This window comes from Pezoporus wallicus, unplaced genomic scaffold (assembly GCF_028554395.1).
Source record: "Pezoporus wallicus isolate ANWC-B61680 ecotype Strahan unplaced genomic scaffold, APGP_CSIRO_Pwel_v1 contig_2, whole genome shotgun sequence".
Taxonomy (NCBI): Eukaryota; Metazoa; Chordata; class Aves; order Psittaciformes; family Psittacidae; genus Pezoporus; species Pezoporus wallicus.
In genome coordinates, this window is record NW_026639478.1 from 3,182,451 (window position 1) to 3,199,995 (window position 17,545).

The following is a 17,545-nucleotide window of genomic DNA, read 5'->3' on the forward strand; positions in this document are numbered from 1 at the left end:
GTACCCCATGAGTGCACAATCTCTCCCCATTTGGAAACCACTGTTCTAGATAAAGCAAAGAAAACTTTGGCAAGGCAATCTCACCAATTCTTGTATCAAGCTACAAATACTTTTTATTTCATTTCATTGCAGAGGGAGACTAATCAAATGAGATGGACAAAAAGCCCAACACAAAACAAAGCAAACAAAATAAAAAACAACCGACCAACCAATAAAAACCACCACAACCGCAAAGAAGTAAGCACCCTGTAGAAAAGAAGCCTCTTGTTTCATTGAAATCTTGGGGTATTGTGTAAATCCAAACTGCAATTTTTTAGTAAATCCCATGATTATGAGTAACTGCAGATAAAAAATGTTAGCTTTTTCTTCTTTTCTTGTTTAAAGTGCTTTGATCTCATATTTAAGTATTATCATCCAGCCTGGCTTGTAGAAGTGAAACACATTTCTGTTTCCAAAAAAAGTATATGAGAAGAGGTGCTCTAACCCTGTTGTGTTCAGGAAAGCCTTTGTCAGAAGGGTGCAGACCCAGGGTCCTCCTGCACTTATAGCAGAGAGGTCTGCAAACGATGAGAAAATGGATAATGCTAGAACAGATTTTATTTTAAGGCTGCAGAAGTTGCCATTATCCTGATATCAAACAGGGATATATGCATTATGCCTCTCAGTAGGTGTTTCATCAAGAAAGGCATAGAAAATATTTCAGTTTTTCTTGTTTCAGCTTCTATTCCAATTGAAAGAAATATTGGATAAGTCCACATTAATAAGTAACTCCGTAAAAGGAGCTTATCTGAAAGGTGAAAGAGTTGGTACTGAAATCTCCATGCCTTCTCTGTATCTGGTTTAAGGGCTATTTATTTAGGTTTTACTCTGTTCATGTGGATTGCATGCCCTTTAGAAGCTGAAAAAAAAGGCTGCTCCTGGAACACATTTCTCAACTTAGTTTCATCCCTAAGTAAAACAGCTCACACTCAAAGACTGCTCCAATTTTCAATCCAAAATGTGGTAAGTGGGGGCAATTGGGAGATTCACTTCAAAGCCACACTCCTACCTGAACTAAAGCATGAACATGGATGTTCTGATTGGCTTGGTGATTCATTTTAGTGCCTCCAAATGTCATACTGTGTATAGCTGTATTTTTCTGAGCCTGTAATTTGGATTTGCTACATTTTAGCAACAAAAACCATTCACAGATTGTGACAAAAAGTGCATCTGCAATTACATACATCAGCACAGAATCCACACTGTTTTTCAAGAAAGTGAAGTGAAATGTCACTTTATCATTTCTTCGTTCCCACCCTCCGACATTGTAGATTGCTCTCCATAAATCAGGAAGCCAGTATCTCCTCCGTTTCATAACATTGCAATTTCTTCCAGTTCAAAGAGTTCTTCAGTAGTGTGGTTACTTTGAATGTGTTGAGTCTTTAGCAAAGATGACTTAATTCACATAGCTATTAAGGGCATACTCAGAATGGTAGTCAATGGAAGAGCAGGGACAGAACAAGACTATTCAGAACGGCCAAGAAAAGGTAAATGCTTGACAGACTCTGCTTTCACAACAAAGATTAATGAAGAAAGTACAGGGGTAATTTATCTAGGATGCCTCCATGTTGGGGAATTTGTAACTGAGACTAAATATTTTACCATTTTAACTGAGACCAGGTAACTTCCTCTGGCTCAAGGAGAAAATAATCCTGGTACATTGTCTAATTCTATTGTATGTAACAAACATGAGCTGAATGTTAAGGAGCTTATTTTTCTCACTAAACATAAAACCAAAACTGTTCCCCTCTTTTGTGCTCTGTTGTCCCCCATTGCTTACAGAATCACAATCATGGAATGGTTGATGTTGGAAGGGACCTCCAGAGGTGATCTGGCCCAATGTCCCTTCTCAGGCAGGGCCACCAGACAGTGGCCCAGGACTTACTTCTGCTACTTGTTATATAAACACATAAATTAACCACAGAAAGGGGGAAACCAAGGCAGAATTCATTTTCTTGTGGTTAAAACAGCAGCATAAGACAGTTCAGAGGCAAAGCTTTTCTTCTGTTTGCTAATGCGTCTGGTCCTTCACTTAGCTCTCAATCGGAAACTGCACATTACTATCTCTTACAAAACTTTTAGAAATATTTTCATATTTCTAACATCTTTGTCATTTTTTTTTCATTTTGAAACCTTCTTTAGAAAACATTCCATAGTGCTTAAACTGGTCTCCAAATGGTTGACCTCCTTTCTCCCACACTAATCATCCTCAGGCTGAGCAGTGTCTTAGGTTAACCTAAAGATGCTAGAACACAGGAAGTACTTCACATCTTGGTGAATAAAATATTCTGGGTTCAAATAAATTCCCATAAAAATCAATAGAAAAATTCATCTGTGAAAGTGAAAGAGAGAGAGGCTGACACAAGTGGACTATATGAAGAGATTAACACGTAATGGATGGTTTAAAACGACAAAGAATAACTACAAATAATAACATTGTATGTACTGAATTTAGGAACATAATTGTGTTTGGTTGTCTTGCTTATTTTTAAAAGATTTCATGACATCCAGCAAAGAACTAATAAAAGTACATTTCTAATCTAAAAGCATAACTGCCATTCCATATCATAAAGCAATATTCTTACTCTAAGGAAAATGCAAAACATAAAACAAAGAAACTTATACCCATTTAAAAATCGACAGGACTCTTACAAAGTAAAATCTAAAGGAGCAAACAACACTAAGATGTCATTTGAGACAATTGTTTCTGGTCACTATTCTTTTCTGGGTTTGTTTTTTGTTTGTTTTTCATTTTTGCTTTTTGCATTTTTTTTTTTTTTTTTACATTTCATGTTTTGTTAGATGTTACTGTATTTTACTGCCTAGTAGAAATCTAGGGGTATGGCTATTGGCTAATTAAGGATGAAAAAAAGTAAACTAAGTATATAAATATTTACCCATACAAAACAAGGGTAGTGAAAGGCACCTGCTGGCTGGCAAGCTACTACCTTTTCAGAAACAGTTTTTACCATAACTCACACAAACAGATTTTGCAACAAAATGAGACATCATGGGGGAAAAAAAAAGAGTGATGGTGAAGACTTCAGTAGTTGCAGGAAGTTCAAAATTTCAAACTCTCTACAGGAGAGAGATCTATTGAGGCAAAATGTGATTTTGAATGGTATCTTAACTTACAAACTTGTGCACTTGCTTATAAACACATTTAAATGAGCTTTTAGCATCCAGCTATGTAGATCCCAAGATATCCCCTTAAGGTCTCATTAGCAGAACATGCAATGGCCACTGTGGTCATCCTCAGCTATTTTGTGGATGTCTCATTCTATAATGATGGTGGCTGATTACACTTTGGCATATTTTAAGGGTACTTGGTATGTACCACGTTATTTGTCAATGCTATTACAATGGTGTCCTCAAAATTATAAGAGTTCTAAGATCTTTACAGATGAAAACAACCTATTTCATAAATGGAAAAATCTTGAAGCTCACTGTCATACGATGTGACACAGCACATTCAGAACAGCAAAATCAGCTGTTTTGTGTCTACTTGTTCTATAACCTTTTTTTTTTTTAAGTAACTATAACTTGAAGCTTATCCATATGGATGTCTGCATCATCCTGCAGAAGAAGCATCTGACTGTCTCTAAACACTCCTATAACTGTTTTCCACACTATCCTCTTTCTGTTAGTCTGCTGTTGACTAAGGCAAAATGCACATCTGTATTACAGAAGTTTATCCTATCGATAAATCAGGCAAGCTTCAATTACTGCACAAATAAAGTTCTTTAACTTGAGGCGGGAGAGAGTAGGGAAGGTCAGAGAAAAGTGCTGAGAGGGCCAGAAAGCAGTGCAGGCCAGTTTATTGAGATTAACAGCTGCAGACTTGATGTTGCTAATGGCAAGATAGATTACACAAAACATAGGTGAATCCTTTTACGGAGTCTTATATCTTCTATATTCTTTATTATAAAGGAGCTTACTGCAGAGCCCTGCAGCTGAATTCTGTGCCCTTCTCACCCCTCAGGATTTTTAAATGCTCAAAGACAGACTGGCTGGGGTGATGGCTGCCTGGCCATTTGAATGGATGAATTCTGCTAGCCAAGATCACCTCAGACTCATCCTAATGGGCATGCTGTTATTGCTGACTGGCTGCATTTGTAGTCATCGATGGCAGTTACATTCTTGATATAGTACAGAGCAAACAACCCATGGCATGAAAATACCTTCTGAGGTCCTTTATTAAAACACGGTGATTTACGGGGTAAAAAAAAAAAAAAAAAAAGGAAAAAAGAAACTCGAGGCTTCCTCCTGGAATAGCAGTTGTGTTGTTTAGTGGTGTCCCAAAGGGAGTGAAGGTACCCGCGTCATGAAAAAGCTTCCCCAAAAACAACAGGTCGCCTGACAGCGTTATTACGGCCCACGACAACCGTCAGATCCCGCCTGGGGATGCTGACCCGACTCCGCGGGCGCGCACCACCCCTCCGCGCCCGGCCGTGGAGCGAGCAGCCATGGGCGCCGTCTGACCTGCGCTCGCCTCCCCTTTGCCTCTCCCGCGCAGAACTGAATCGATGTATTTCATTTTGAATTGATTTACAGCCTACACACACACACCCCAATTCCGCACCCCCGCCCCGGCTGCGCGCTTCAAGGCGCACTTTGTTCGTAGCGAACGACGTGCGCATCAGGTGCGGGTGAGGAAGAACGAGGCTCTCCTTCCCCTAGGTGCCGGCGGTTGCGTGGGGAGCCAGTGAAGGGTGTGGGTGATTAGCGGGGCCCCCGGCTGTCAACATAGTCCCTGCGGGGGGCGGCTCACCCGCCCCGTCTCCTCCCTTGCCTCGCGCCGGAGCAGCGGTGCAGGGGCCCGGGGAATTCCACCCTGCTCCTCTCGCACTTCAGTTCCATGAATCTTCCCCTCCCCCGAGCACTCCCCGCCGGCCCAGGGGCACGTCTCGCCCACTGCTCGTCCTCGCCGCTCTCCCCCTTCCCGGGCCGGGGCCGTGGGGCCATGGGGGCGCGGGAGGCAGCTGCCGGCTACCGCGGCGCTGCAGGGCAGCTTCCGGGGCCAAGAGGGGACACTGCCCTTTCCGTCCGTCCGTCCGCTCCCCCTCCTCTCATGTTTTTCTTTTTTTTTTTTTTTTCGCTGAGATCATTTCAGTTTCTACCAGTACTCTGATTTATATATTTTCCATACTCCACTCTTCCTCTTCCCGCCCTGGCCCATATCCCTCCGCAGTCTCGCCAAAGCGGTGGGTGTTTGAGGTGGGGTGTAGCCGGGAAGGAAGATAAGCTTGAGAATAGGAGGGGGGAGAGAAAGGAGAGATTTTGCTGCCGTGTCTGGGCTGATTGGAAGAGGCAATCATTGTATCTGCTGCCGGAGGATTAACAGCTAAACTTTTATTGCTTCCTTTTGTGCGTGCGTGTGCGAGTGTGCGTGTCTGTGCGTGCGTGTGTAAACGGAGAAGTCGCCTCTCAAGGGGGAAAATCCTTCCCATTTCCCTTTGGCAGGTGCAGTTCAAGGAGGAACTCATGAGCATTTTGTCTGATCCACGAACTGATTAGGGGAGGGGAAACGATCCCTCTCGTTACTCATTCTTTCGCAGTTTTGAAATCATTCTTTCCCCACCACCGCCCGCTCCTGCCCTTCCCCTCCCCTTCCCCTGCACTGAATGAACGCAAGAGTCTTCAGGGTCTTCTTCTGCTTCTCACCCTGGACTGGAGAAGTGCGGGGACATCTCTCTATCCCCATCCACCTCTATTTCGCTCCATCCATACCCGAGAGGATTTCAAACGGTGCAATGTGTTTTCAGTCTCTTGCCGCTGCTACCACTTGATACTATGCTACGCGCAGGGACAATGTTTTGCAAAAATGGATTTGTTCGATTTTAAAGGATTTCTTCTCTAATACGGATCACATTGCACACAAATATGACTAAATCCCCTATTTGGTAAATCTTTCTTTCCCCCCCCCCCCCCCCCCCCCCCCCCTTCGGGTTCCCGCCCGCCCGCCCCCACCCCTTCAGAGGAGCAAGCACTGGAGCTGATGACGGACCCATTAATCCCTTCTTCAATGCATCAAAAGAAGCCGAAAGGCTGGAAGTCGCTGGGCTCGGAGTCCTGCAGGAAATGCTTCGCTCTGCTTTTGGTTTTGTATGAAACTGGTGACTAGGGGCTCGACTCGCCCCTCTGCCGCTGCTGCTGCCGCCGCCGCCGCCCGCCGGCACCTGGATGCGCCGGCCGCCGCCGTGCCCGCCGCCGCCGCGATGCAACGCTCATGGTGGTGCTGATGAGAGCTCGGGTGCGATGGGATTGAGCCGGCTGTGATCATTTGAAGGCGGTGAGGGAGAGCGAAGGAGAGGAAGGGCTGCTCTGCTGTGTGTGGGCTTAGGGATTTTTTTTTTATTATTATTTTTTCTTTTCCTACTTCCATCCTCTTCCCGCCACTGGAAGTCCTCCCGTAGCTAAATGGAATTAGTGGAGACCGAAGCCCCTTGTGTAAGGAACAGACATGACCCATGGGCGCAGCTTCTTTCACAGTGAGTATGCCCCTCTTCCCGCCCTCCCCCGGCTGAGTTGAGCCGCCGCGCTCGGGCTCCTGCCCTGCGCTGCTTCCACAACTAGCGTAACGGGACGCTCAGACCTCCGCGGAGTGAGGGTAGACTCCCCCCCGCACAGGCAGTACCCCTTCCCCACCGCCCTCCGGTGCAGCGGGAAGGAGCCGGTGTCTGTCAGCGCAGTGGGGGGCCACCCTCCCGCAGGACGGGGGGTCCATCGGGGCGCGACGCGCCTGATGGCTTTCAGCGTGACGGCGAGAGAGGGAGAACGGCCCCCGCTGTCCGCTGCGGCGCGGTGCAGCCGTAGCCGGGTCTCGAACCAGCTGGCATGGGGCGAGTGGGAGCTGGGCAGCGCCGAGTGCCGAGGCGGGGGCGGCTTACAGCGGGCACGGGTCCTGCATCACAGATCCTGGCGGGGTGGATGCTGCCGCCCGGGGCGAAATCCTCCAGGAGAAGCGGGGAGGCACAAAAATGTAACAGTCATTTGTCGAAGACCGCCGGGGGCCCCACGCTGCGTGGATGGGACCCCCTCTCCCGTCTTAGTTTTGGAGAGTCCACTCTGCTGGAGGGGGTTGGCTGGCCACGGTTTCTTCCAGCACCTGTGTGTGCCCACACCTGTACAAGAACAGCTCTATGGCCAGGTGGTGCTTGTCCAACAACTCTATCCTATGCTAAGTCCTGTCTATGCCAAGTCGCAGCCTCCAAAAAGCTGCCTGGCCAAGAGGTAAATCTCTTAATGTGTAATGGAAAAACGCACAGATCCAAAAAAGATGCAAAGATGCGTAATTAGAGTGGAACTAGACAGCATGATTATAATTACACCCTTGATTAGGAAAAAAAAGGGGGAGGAGGAAGACAAGTGAGAATGCAATGAGAAATTTAATGGAAACTTCTTTAAAATAATTGCCTAACCCAAACAATCACGATATTGTGCTGTACTGTCAAAGCTTCCCAAGTGACAGTTTTCAGTGAGTGAAGATTGCATGGTTGGTCTCTTTGGGGTCTCTTTTGTCTTTTTTTCCTCCTTTTCTGTGAGAAGCACTGTTCTTTTCCTGTGGCTTGAGGAATAAAAAGACAAGGGGTCACAGAATAAAATGGCCTGCCTTGCTTAAGTAAAAAATACTGTTATCTGCTTCCTAGGCCTGGAATTTTAATTGCTTTCTGGCAATATACAGATTTTGGTGATGCTGGTGTTAATGCCACTGAATCAGAAAGCTTTCTCTCTTACTGAAATATGGGAGAAGTATTTCATTTCATCTATCCAAATGTTAGATACGTCCATAAAAAACTAATGTCTTAGTCTCATCTAATAGATTTTGTTATCAAGATTATTTTGACTCCTTCGGAATAATGAATACTGACATCATGATATGCAAGCATAGCTCCCTGTTTTGGAATAACATCGCTCTGTGGCTTGGAATCATCCTTTGTAGCAGTTACACCTGGAATTGGAAAGACCTGTGGTTTTTGTGTCATCTCGGTAACAATATATCTGTGACTTGGACCAACTCTCTCCTCTGATTTATTTTTTTTTTTTCCATGTAGAAAAGGAGGGGAGAGCTAATAGGTAAAGATGTGTGAAATGAACCTGTAAGAATCAGATGTGAATTGTTATTCATTGCCTAAGAAGAAGTATTTCTCACATGGGTTTTGTTTGGCTGCTGTGCGTCCTATTCTAGCTCCCATAAATTTGCGGGCAGCAAGATCATCAGCTGGTTCCATATTTTAACACCATTCCACCTTATACTATTGAAAAATCAGGCTCTGGCTGGTGAGGATTACAGGCATAGATGCAGTATGTTCACTGCATGAAACACAGCTAAAGTAAATGAGCAACTTCTGAAATGAGTGAATCCTGCATTGCCTTAAGATTTTGACACAGCTGGTGGGGAGAGTCCCAGCTAGCGCATATTGCCAGAATCCATCCCTGAGGAGAGTAAGGGCATGAATGACTGGGCAGCATTCAGATCCAAGTAGAAGATGTAGTGTTCTCACTGAATGTCTCCAACACAGAAGTTTTTAACTACCAGGTCTGCCAACATCCGTCTCTGTTAGCTGAGGGATTCAAAAAGACACAGGGGCTGTGAGCCTGACCAAGAAATAGTGAATATGCTGCCAAGTCTTCATTTTCCCAGAACTAAAGCCTTTCCCTGCTTAATAAGATAGCCATCATCCGTGCCTCAAATCCTCTGTCACATGGAACAGGGTCAAAGGCATAGAAACAGAGATCCCAGTGCTATCAGAATGCTGGAAATATGGACACTGGCTTCCTTTGGGGTAAAAATTGCATACAATTTGCAGTGTAAAAGCTGAAAATCATGAAAGCACCATCTTTGAAAGGGTCATGCAGGTAGGTAGTTGATAGCCCATGGTGACTTTAGGTGTGTCTTGGGGGTAAGAAGAGGAAAGCTTCCATTTGATTACGTTTGTTAAGGACCACAGGTCCATCAATTTCTCATCATGGGCAACAATACAAATGGCAGCTGATCAATCCAAAATGCTTGGAATAAACACACAACTTCATTTCCACTTTAACTTCAGTATGTCTGGGCTTAATGCCAAACTAGCTAGGGTCAAAACCCCAGGCACTCCAAGAACTTATGGATCTGTTTTGTTATGCTTTTGCTATCCTACTTTCTCCACAAAAGCCAAAGAATGTATGGGGGATGACAAGAAAACACTATAATCAGTGCATGATTCATCAGATAGCTAGCTAAGTCACTTCGATTTTCCAGAGCAGTCTTGTTATGACTGGCCTAAGTGTTTGTCTCTTAGCCTTTTCTAGTTAAATGTTTTATTCAGAAAATCAGAAATTATGTCCAGGTTGAAGCCTATCTCAGGTCACATTTGTTCCCAAGAGGCATAGCTATCCTGTCATGGTTAGAGATAGGAGATTTCTCTTTGCAAAATGGGCTGTGGATTCCCTGCAGCACAAAGCAACACCCTCTCAACAAGTCAAACAAACTAGATTAATGAGACTGTTAAGCACACACAATGATTTACTTCACTGGGGATTTGCAAATGCTTTGATAGATGTGAAGAACCCAGCCCCTCACTTCTTCCTTACTCCCAGCACTCATTTTCAAATTTTATTATGCCATAGTGAGAGATGTCAGTGAGTCCGGTGGCACTGAAACTTAGCAGGGCTTTGTTAAAAGCAGCCACTTTTCTATTATTCCCAGGCTATGATTATATAAATAAACATTGGTAAGGCGTTTTTCTCTAATACTAAAAAAATAAAAAATGAAAACAAAAAGGAGAGAAACATCAGTGCCTGGGGATTTTGTGTTAAACCCAAAAGATCTCCTCTTTATTTGGATACTTTTACAAAGTTAAATACTTACAAGGACAGATCACAAAGAAACTTGCTTATATAAAATATGCAATTTTAAGCTGCAAATAAAAATGAAACTTTTTCTGCAGCAGTTGTGTTCTTCTAAGTCAGATGTTTACAATTGATTTGATTGCAAGCACTATCACACTGTGATATTTAACACATGTTTCTCTTTCAGTTGTAGCAAGTCTAATCATCTTACATTTGTCTGGGGCAACCAAAAAAGGAACAGGTATGTAAATTTCACACATTTTTTTCAGACATGATATTAGAGTTTGAATTGTTAATTCAGTTTTGAAATTTTTAGTAGCTCACCTATTGTCAGTATTTGTCCTTTGCTCATTTGTGTTAAGTATTAGTGTGCCTGTACATGTGCAAAAATCCAGTGCTACTTTTTTTTTTAACAAGTTAGTGAGTTGTTCCACAGTTAGACCTAACTAACTGTGCCTGATTCTGTCTGTCTGAAGACTGTAATGTACTGCTGCTTTCATATTGGGAAGTCCAGTTTGGGCACTGAGCTATTTACCCTTAAGATAGCTTGTTGAAGTAGAATTCAAAATCTGAAATTGGGTATCATGGGTGCATTTATGCCAGGTGGGGCTAGAAAAATGTTCTTAAAGCCCAGGATGCTACGTGTGTTGAGAGCCAAGTGGGGAAAGCTGCTAAGCACAGTGTGTGTATGAACTTGTGTCTGAATGAGCAGTCCTTGTAGGCCTGAATTCATTTCAGGAAGTTAGGAAGTGTGTCATACTCAACTTGAACACAGACCAGGAAGAAAGAGAAATGCTTGCAGAGCATAAGGTAGATCTCAGGTGGTTAAAATCATCATTGGAAGGTACCTGTCTCCCTTCATTGATCGTAAGTGGGAGTCTCAAACATCACATCTCTGCACATCAAAGGCTTAAGTTAAATGGAGCACTCCTTGGACATAGGTACTTCATTCACAGCAGAACACAGGAGTCCTCTTCAGGCACCTGTATGAGGTCTAGAACCTACTATACTTTTTTTTAATACCAGCATAGGTATTTTCCCCTCTGAAGAAACCATCTTATTTTAGCCTGCTTGTTAAAAAATGATGCCCAGAAAGTAATGCTTCATCTTCTTCAGCCTGAACAGACTCAAAACTTTATCTCCAGGCTCTCTGCCAATGTGCTGAAAGGAGTGCAAGAGTTTCAGGGCTAGGAAGAAAGCAAACAAGAAGGTCTGATTCTCCTTTCTGATTCATCTAGGAGGAGGAAATTTGGGGCTGTGATTCCTGGCCTTAGAGCTATTCATTTTACAGGAAATAGCAAGAAGAAAAAATAGTCTGTGAACTATAATCCAGGAATTCCCCCATCTATCTCTGTCTGTTGAATATAGAGTCAAGATGCTACAAATTTAAAAGAATTTATATATTCTATCATAATTCTCTAAATTTTCTTGATTTTGTGACTTTGATGTATTCCCACATTAAGGCAAGTAGCTTGCTGATAGAGTGGCTTGCTGAAGCCACTGACAGGAGGAGCCGTTTTATTGTCTAAGAGAGTTCAAAGTGTCATAGGGACATAATAATTTGTGAGCTAATTATATAATGCTTAATGTGATTATTTCACAGAAAAGCAAACTACTTCCGAAGGACAGAAGCCAGTGCAGTGCGGAACTTGGACAAAATATGCAGAAGGAGGCATCTTCACTTCTCCCAATTACCCCAACAAGTATCCTCCTGACAGGGAGTGCGTCTACATTATAGAAGGTGACCAGCTGAAGAATGTTTATATTCAATCATCACTGTATAAAAACCTCGTGCTTTATTTTATTATATGTGAAGAGAAGGTAAAGCCTATGTGACTGTGATAAATCTTTTCAAGAGATGAGATTTAGAGAAGCTCCCTTCTTGCACTTCATAATTATTTTGTTTTGATTTGGTTTGTCATTTTAAAATTTTGTAGTGCATAGCAAGAAATACTGAAAAATACTTGATTTTTTTTTTTTCTGAAATCATTCATGTATTAGTTCAGGTGGTAAGTATGCATGATTCACTTAGTAATAAACACTATATAATTTATTCCAGGATATTCAGAGAACGAAGAGAACCTAAAATGCTGTAAGATGACCGAAGAAAGAATATTTTAAAATTAGTAAAATGTGAACACAGGAAACAAAAAAGTTTTTGCATTTCATATGAATTCTTTACATTCATCATAACTGAATCAGGGATGAGATTAAAGTATAGTATAGTAAGAGAAAAGTATATGTGTATATATGTACATAAGGCAAAGTATAGTAAGGGAAGTCATTCAGAAAATACCCATATAGCGAGTATAAAAATTTTCCATCTGATTGTTCATGAGAAATAAAAATAACCAGATTTAAAAAAGCCCCAAGAAACAAAATAAAACCAGAAAAGAATAAACATCAACACCAAACAGCTGTAAAACACAGCTTTCAAAGAGTAGTTGCAGGCATGGAGGTGTTATAAAGAAAGGCTAGATAGAGGTGGATTACAAGCAAGTTAATGCAGTTTCTTTTCGTCAGTCTTAGCACAATGGATGTTGAAAGGATTATTGTAAAAACGAATCAGTGGAAAGTAATGGAGATTAGATACTGTAAGAGCTTAGTAGCAGAAAAGATGGATCAGGTACAGAATGTTAAGTCACCAGAACCAAGAAGGTTCATTCATGAGTTTTGAATACTTGCAGAATACAACACTGCTGCCTGTTCTATCCGTGCTTGGTTGGATAGAATTATCAACTACAAATGATGGACTCAGCAATTACAGAAATAGTTATTTTACTAAAGATGCAGGTAGTACCAAAAGAGATTTCCAGAGGTGTATAGTTGATTCAAATTGAATTAGCTGGTTTAGAACCCCACAACTAGACCCTTTTAAGAAACCAGTTTGCCTTTCCAAATCTAGTGTTGAGTTACTAAAATATATTTCATAAAAAACTTCAAGGGGAATGATGGATAATAAATGTTTTGGTTAGGAAAATAAATCACAGCCAAATGACCAAGATCTCTGAATCCCACTCTAATGTTAGGTATCCTGACTGAAGTCAGAAGTAAAGAGGTGATTATAAATCATGGAGTCAGACAAACCCTTTAAAGAAAATTTATGTCTGTCTACTCTTCCCATTTGAGTCTGAAATTTAAGCAGATGTATTGTAAATGTTTAAATTCTTTCATAGTTTAGTAATTGAGCTACAACAAAATTAAAATAAACCCCATAAATATATAGGTTCAATATGTACTACTTAGCGCTATATATTTTGTTATGTTGATCCAGGTCTCTTTTCTGACACTCCTGTGAGGATGGGAAGAAGCAAGCCTCTTGTATCTTCAAGGACCTGAAACACAGAGATGTGTTTTATCATTAAAGAGAAAAGGTGTGGGAAAAAAAAAAAAAAAAGCAACAAACTGTTTTTTTAACCACTAGTCCAGTATCTCAGGCCAAAAGGTGTTCCTCTTTTTAGTAAGAAAGTGCCTGAAAGCCCTTTATTGTAAAGACCTTTGTCTTTATTACAGTAATTAAGTACTTATGAAAATATAAGTTAATAAGATGAAAGGTGACAATATATAGTTAATATATTTTGAAAATATAGTTAATAAGATGAAAGGTGGCAAAATACCCTGTTGAAATAACCTGATTTAGAAGAGCTTAGATTGGAAATACCCAAGAACAATTTAGGAAGGAAAGATTTACTCAATCACCTTTTATGATGAAGATGAAATTCCATGTTGATGAGTTTGGAGCGATGTGTAGTAAAAGGAGTAATCCAAACTTAACAGACATCTTGATATAATTTATGGGAGAAATCAATCTGGCAAAATCCAGTTGCACATAATTTCTCATGACACTAATATTTTCTGCTTCCTGCCCAGTCATAACAGTTTGGATTGCAACTGGGTATTTTAAAGCCCATGATGATAGCAGCTCTATTATATATTCTGATGAAAACCATGCATAATGCACAACATATTCAATTCTCATCTTTCCATGTCTGTTTCTGCCCTCTAAAAAGGTCAGGAATAGACATATCTGAGAAACATCACAAAAATAAACAGAGATGTAGTAAGATGTCTAAGAACTGATATTTTAAAATGTAGCAGTTTTTAAAAAAGGCAAAAGAAGAAACACTGAAGGACAAGAAACACTCTTTGTTAATTTTGGTCAGTTAGTTGTCCATATTTATTCCTTTTTGCAACATATACAAATGGCAGAATAGTATAAAGAAGGCTAGCAAATGAAAACTTTTTCCTGTACCTTTTATTTTCTCTGGAACTCATTGTCATGAGATGTTGAAGTCAAAGGAATGTAAAAAAAAACAATCCAAAAGATTATTTTACTAATAGCAATATCTTTGAGGTCAGATAACAATCTATGTTGTGGATAATCCTTGCTAATCCAGGACATAAATACCAATTTTAGTGTAAGACAGAAACATCTCCATATGCATCTTATTCCTATATTTGTTATTGAGATTCAGTATACTTCAAACAGCTTCTATCTGCTGTTGAATACCAAAAACCAAACTAGGTGGACTGTCAATATGAACCATAATAGCATTCCCACACTTCTCTCTCTCCTTTGTATGTCTCAGAGAATTCAGAAGTCCAGGACTGTGTATACCATAGCGACAGCTGTATGACGTGAGTTTAAATACATATATGAATCACCAGGTTTCTTCCTGCCTGCTTGCTTTTGTTCCTGCATTTTTTGCTGTCAAACACAGTCTGGGGCAAATACTTATGGCTTCCCTCAAAACCAGTTCCTACTGACTTCAGTGACCTGAGTGAGAACTCTTAACACGTAGTGTATTGTAATAGTACAGAATTTCACCTCATAATACAATTTTTCCACCCATATTGTAGCTTATCTTATATGCATGCAAGCCTTTTATAATTTCAAAATTGCTTTGGTGAAGTAAAGGAGCTGGCAAAAAATTGCCATGATCATAGACTGTGAGTTTCTAAAAGAGAAGATGATTTCTGACTCTAGAGGCTTCTATCCTAGAAGTCAAAGGCATAAGCAGGTCAAGCTCAAACAGCTAGAAGTTTCCTTTTCCTTTTCCTTTTCCTTTTCCTTTTCCTTTTCCTTTTCCTTTTCCTTTTCCTTTTCCTTTTCCTTTTCCTTTTCCTTTTCCTTTTCCTTTTCCTTTTCCTTTTCCTTTTCCTTTTCCTTTTCCCTTTTTTTTTTTTAAACTTTTTTTCTTTTATTCTATTTTAGTAGTAAGATAATTAACTGCTGGAACAACTAGGAATTTTAAAGTCCAGATTGGATGCCTTTCTAAACAAATCCTTTAGGTCATCCAGAAGTCACAGATTCAGTACAAAAATTATTATGCTGTAAAGGAGCTTCTGGTGAGTTCTACCTGCCTTTCAAAATTCATTGAGAATTTGTTCTTTTACTGTCTCATTTGGCATATAGAAAATAGGAAATAGCTGAGTGTATGCATTAAATTCCCTGTTGGGCCCAATTTCACTCTTATTTCATACATTCATGACTCCAACCTGGCAAAATTCACAACTGCCTGAAATGACCGCAGCAGTGGCATCATTAGCCTTTGCCAGACTGCAGAAAATTTGGCATGTGTGCTCCAAAGGGAAAGGAGCAAAGGCTTTTGTTTGTGTTAAAAATATTTGGGGAGTGGGATATTCATATTTTACACAATGTATCTTAAGAATTGGTTTGGAAATCCTTCAGGTGAAATACTTGTGAGATTTTATCCATTCTCCAGTCTTTAATAATTAAATGTTGATTTAAAAATATAGGTATGGACTAAAATTGCTTTATGGAGATATGAAATACCCACTTTATATTTTTGTGGACATTTAGAGATATCGCTGTGGAAGGCTTTCCATGTTTTCACTGAAGATCATTAGACTCTTTAATCGTAGATCTTTCACAGGTGTTAGAAAGTGGTTGTGTATCACTGTACGAAGAATCTCTGCTTGAAGTAATTTTGAATTTCACAGTGATTTCTTTTTTTGTGTTCAAAACAGTTTTCATCAAAACAAGAAAATAATCCTCTTTTAAAAGGAGGTTGTAGGTGGCTTTCTTATCAGTAACAGCTGGACATCCAGAAAGACTAAAGATTATTGAAAACTGTCAGTAATGTAGCAGTTCAAATAGATGGCATAGGTATAGAGTTCAATTTCTCATTTCCATGCAGTAGACTGAGACAGATTTTTTGCTTAACTTCAGCTATCAGATACACAGATTGAGAGGCTGATCAGAATTAAAATCCTAATTGTGTGGTTTTGCTGCAGCTGTTCTTCTACCACAAGTTGGAACCCAGTGCCTTTTTTGAATTGAGTGTAAAATCTCAAGAAAACACTTGTGTAAGAGAATTAGATGAAAAATATGAGGAGACAAACAAGCATTAAGTAGTCTTTCCATGGTATTAAACATTTTTGAAGAAAGACAAAGGGAAGTTAAATGTGGAAGATTTTTAAGATTTGAAGTAAAGTCATTTTGTGAGATAGCTCCAATATACTTCATTTGGACTTGACAAGAACTTTTCCTAAACATTACAGCCACAGAAAAAGTTCTGAAGATGTGAGTGGGCTTTACCTGAGAATAAGGATACTGGAAATGACTATTCCATCCCTCCTTTTCTGGTTAGATGACCATATTCCAGTCCAGTCTGGAATAGTTGCATGTTCTGGGCTTTTAGTTTGGCAGGTATGGTTTGTTTTTCCGTAGCTATACATTCAGTATTATTAGTCATTATTCTGGACTTATTCTCACTGTATTTCTGTTTTACCATGAGCGCTTTTGCACACACTTTGATGCAAAAGCTGTGGCAGATGTGTGTTTATACAGTACCTGATCACTTTAGCTTGTGTTTGGCAAAGAAACCCTTCCTAAAGCTGGAATATAAGTGATGATACCCTTTGTTTAAGAAATTTTACTTTTTGCTGAAAGCAAATTCAAGTTGGGAGTTTGAATTGTGTGTTTTCATTCCTTATGGTAATTTCTAGGAAGATTTGAATAATTTTGTTTCTTAGGTAGATTATTGCAAAATAACCCCACCAATCCCTCTAACCTTTAACTCTATATATTGTACAAGTTGAAGCACAGAGGTGCATTTAAAAGCACATGATGATAAGGTGCATGGATGCGTGTACAGCACCACTTCTTCCCTTTGCCCAGTCTTTTCCGATCGCCACAGTCTGCAGTTACAGAAACACAAAACTGTTAGGAGGAGAAAGAACCTCGTCCTGTTTGGACTGCTTTGTAGAGCATGCTGGGACACAGGAAGTACTAATACCCAAAACAGGTCAGGAAATGTTCATTGGCCTTAAGGCTGATTGATAGATGCAACCACACATGTACAGATTAACTCCTATCACCTTCCCAGTCAAGAATACAGATACAAGCTACTTGCAGTAAATGGTCCTTGACTGATGCAAACCACCACATCACACCTAAGAAAGGGTTTAGGCTGTTCTGACTGGTATGGCCGAAATGATGCCAGGAGATGACTTTAACATTTAAGGAGTGTAAACGGTCAGTAGTCTAGCCCCAAAATTCATTCCCCAGCCTTATTTTGAGGTGGAGAAACAGTGCTAATGAATAGTCAGGTTCTCCTAATATGTGTAAAGAGTAGGACATGAATGATCCCATGAGAGGCACAGCAGGCGGAGGTACAACAAACCCTTGTCTTAGCAGGCTTTGTCA

General features: G+C 40.6%; 1 protein-coding gene across 5 annotated transcripts in view; it reads left to right on the forward strand.

Moving 5' to 3' along the window:
* The first annotated feature begins 6,195 nt into the window (after positions 1–6,195).
* Positions 6,196–17,545, forward strand: part of NETO1 (neuropilin and tolloid like 1) — a 64,696-nt gene continuing 53,346 nt past the window's right edge. For all 5 annotated transcript variants that reach the window (XR_008972836.1, XM_057414767.1, XM_057414766.1 and 2 more), the window contains exons 1-3: positions 6,196–6,530; positions 10,061–10,114; positions 11,477–11,614. Coding sequence is in view for 4 of the 5 variants with exons in the window: in XM_057414767.1 (XP_057270750.1) it covers positions 6,503–6,530; positions 10,061–10,114; positions 11,477–11,614 (220 nt within the window). In the remaining variant the exon portion in view is untranslated. The remainder of the gene's footprint in view (positions 6,531–10,060; positions 10,115–11,476; positions 11,615–17,545) is intronic.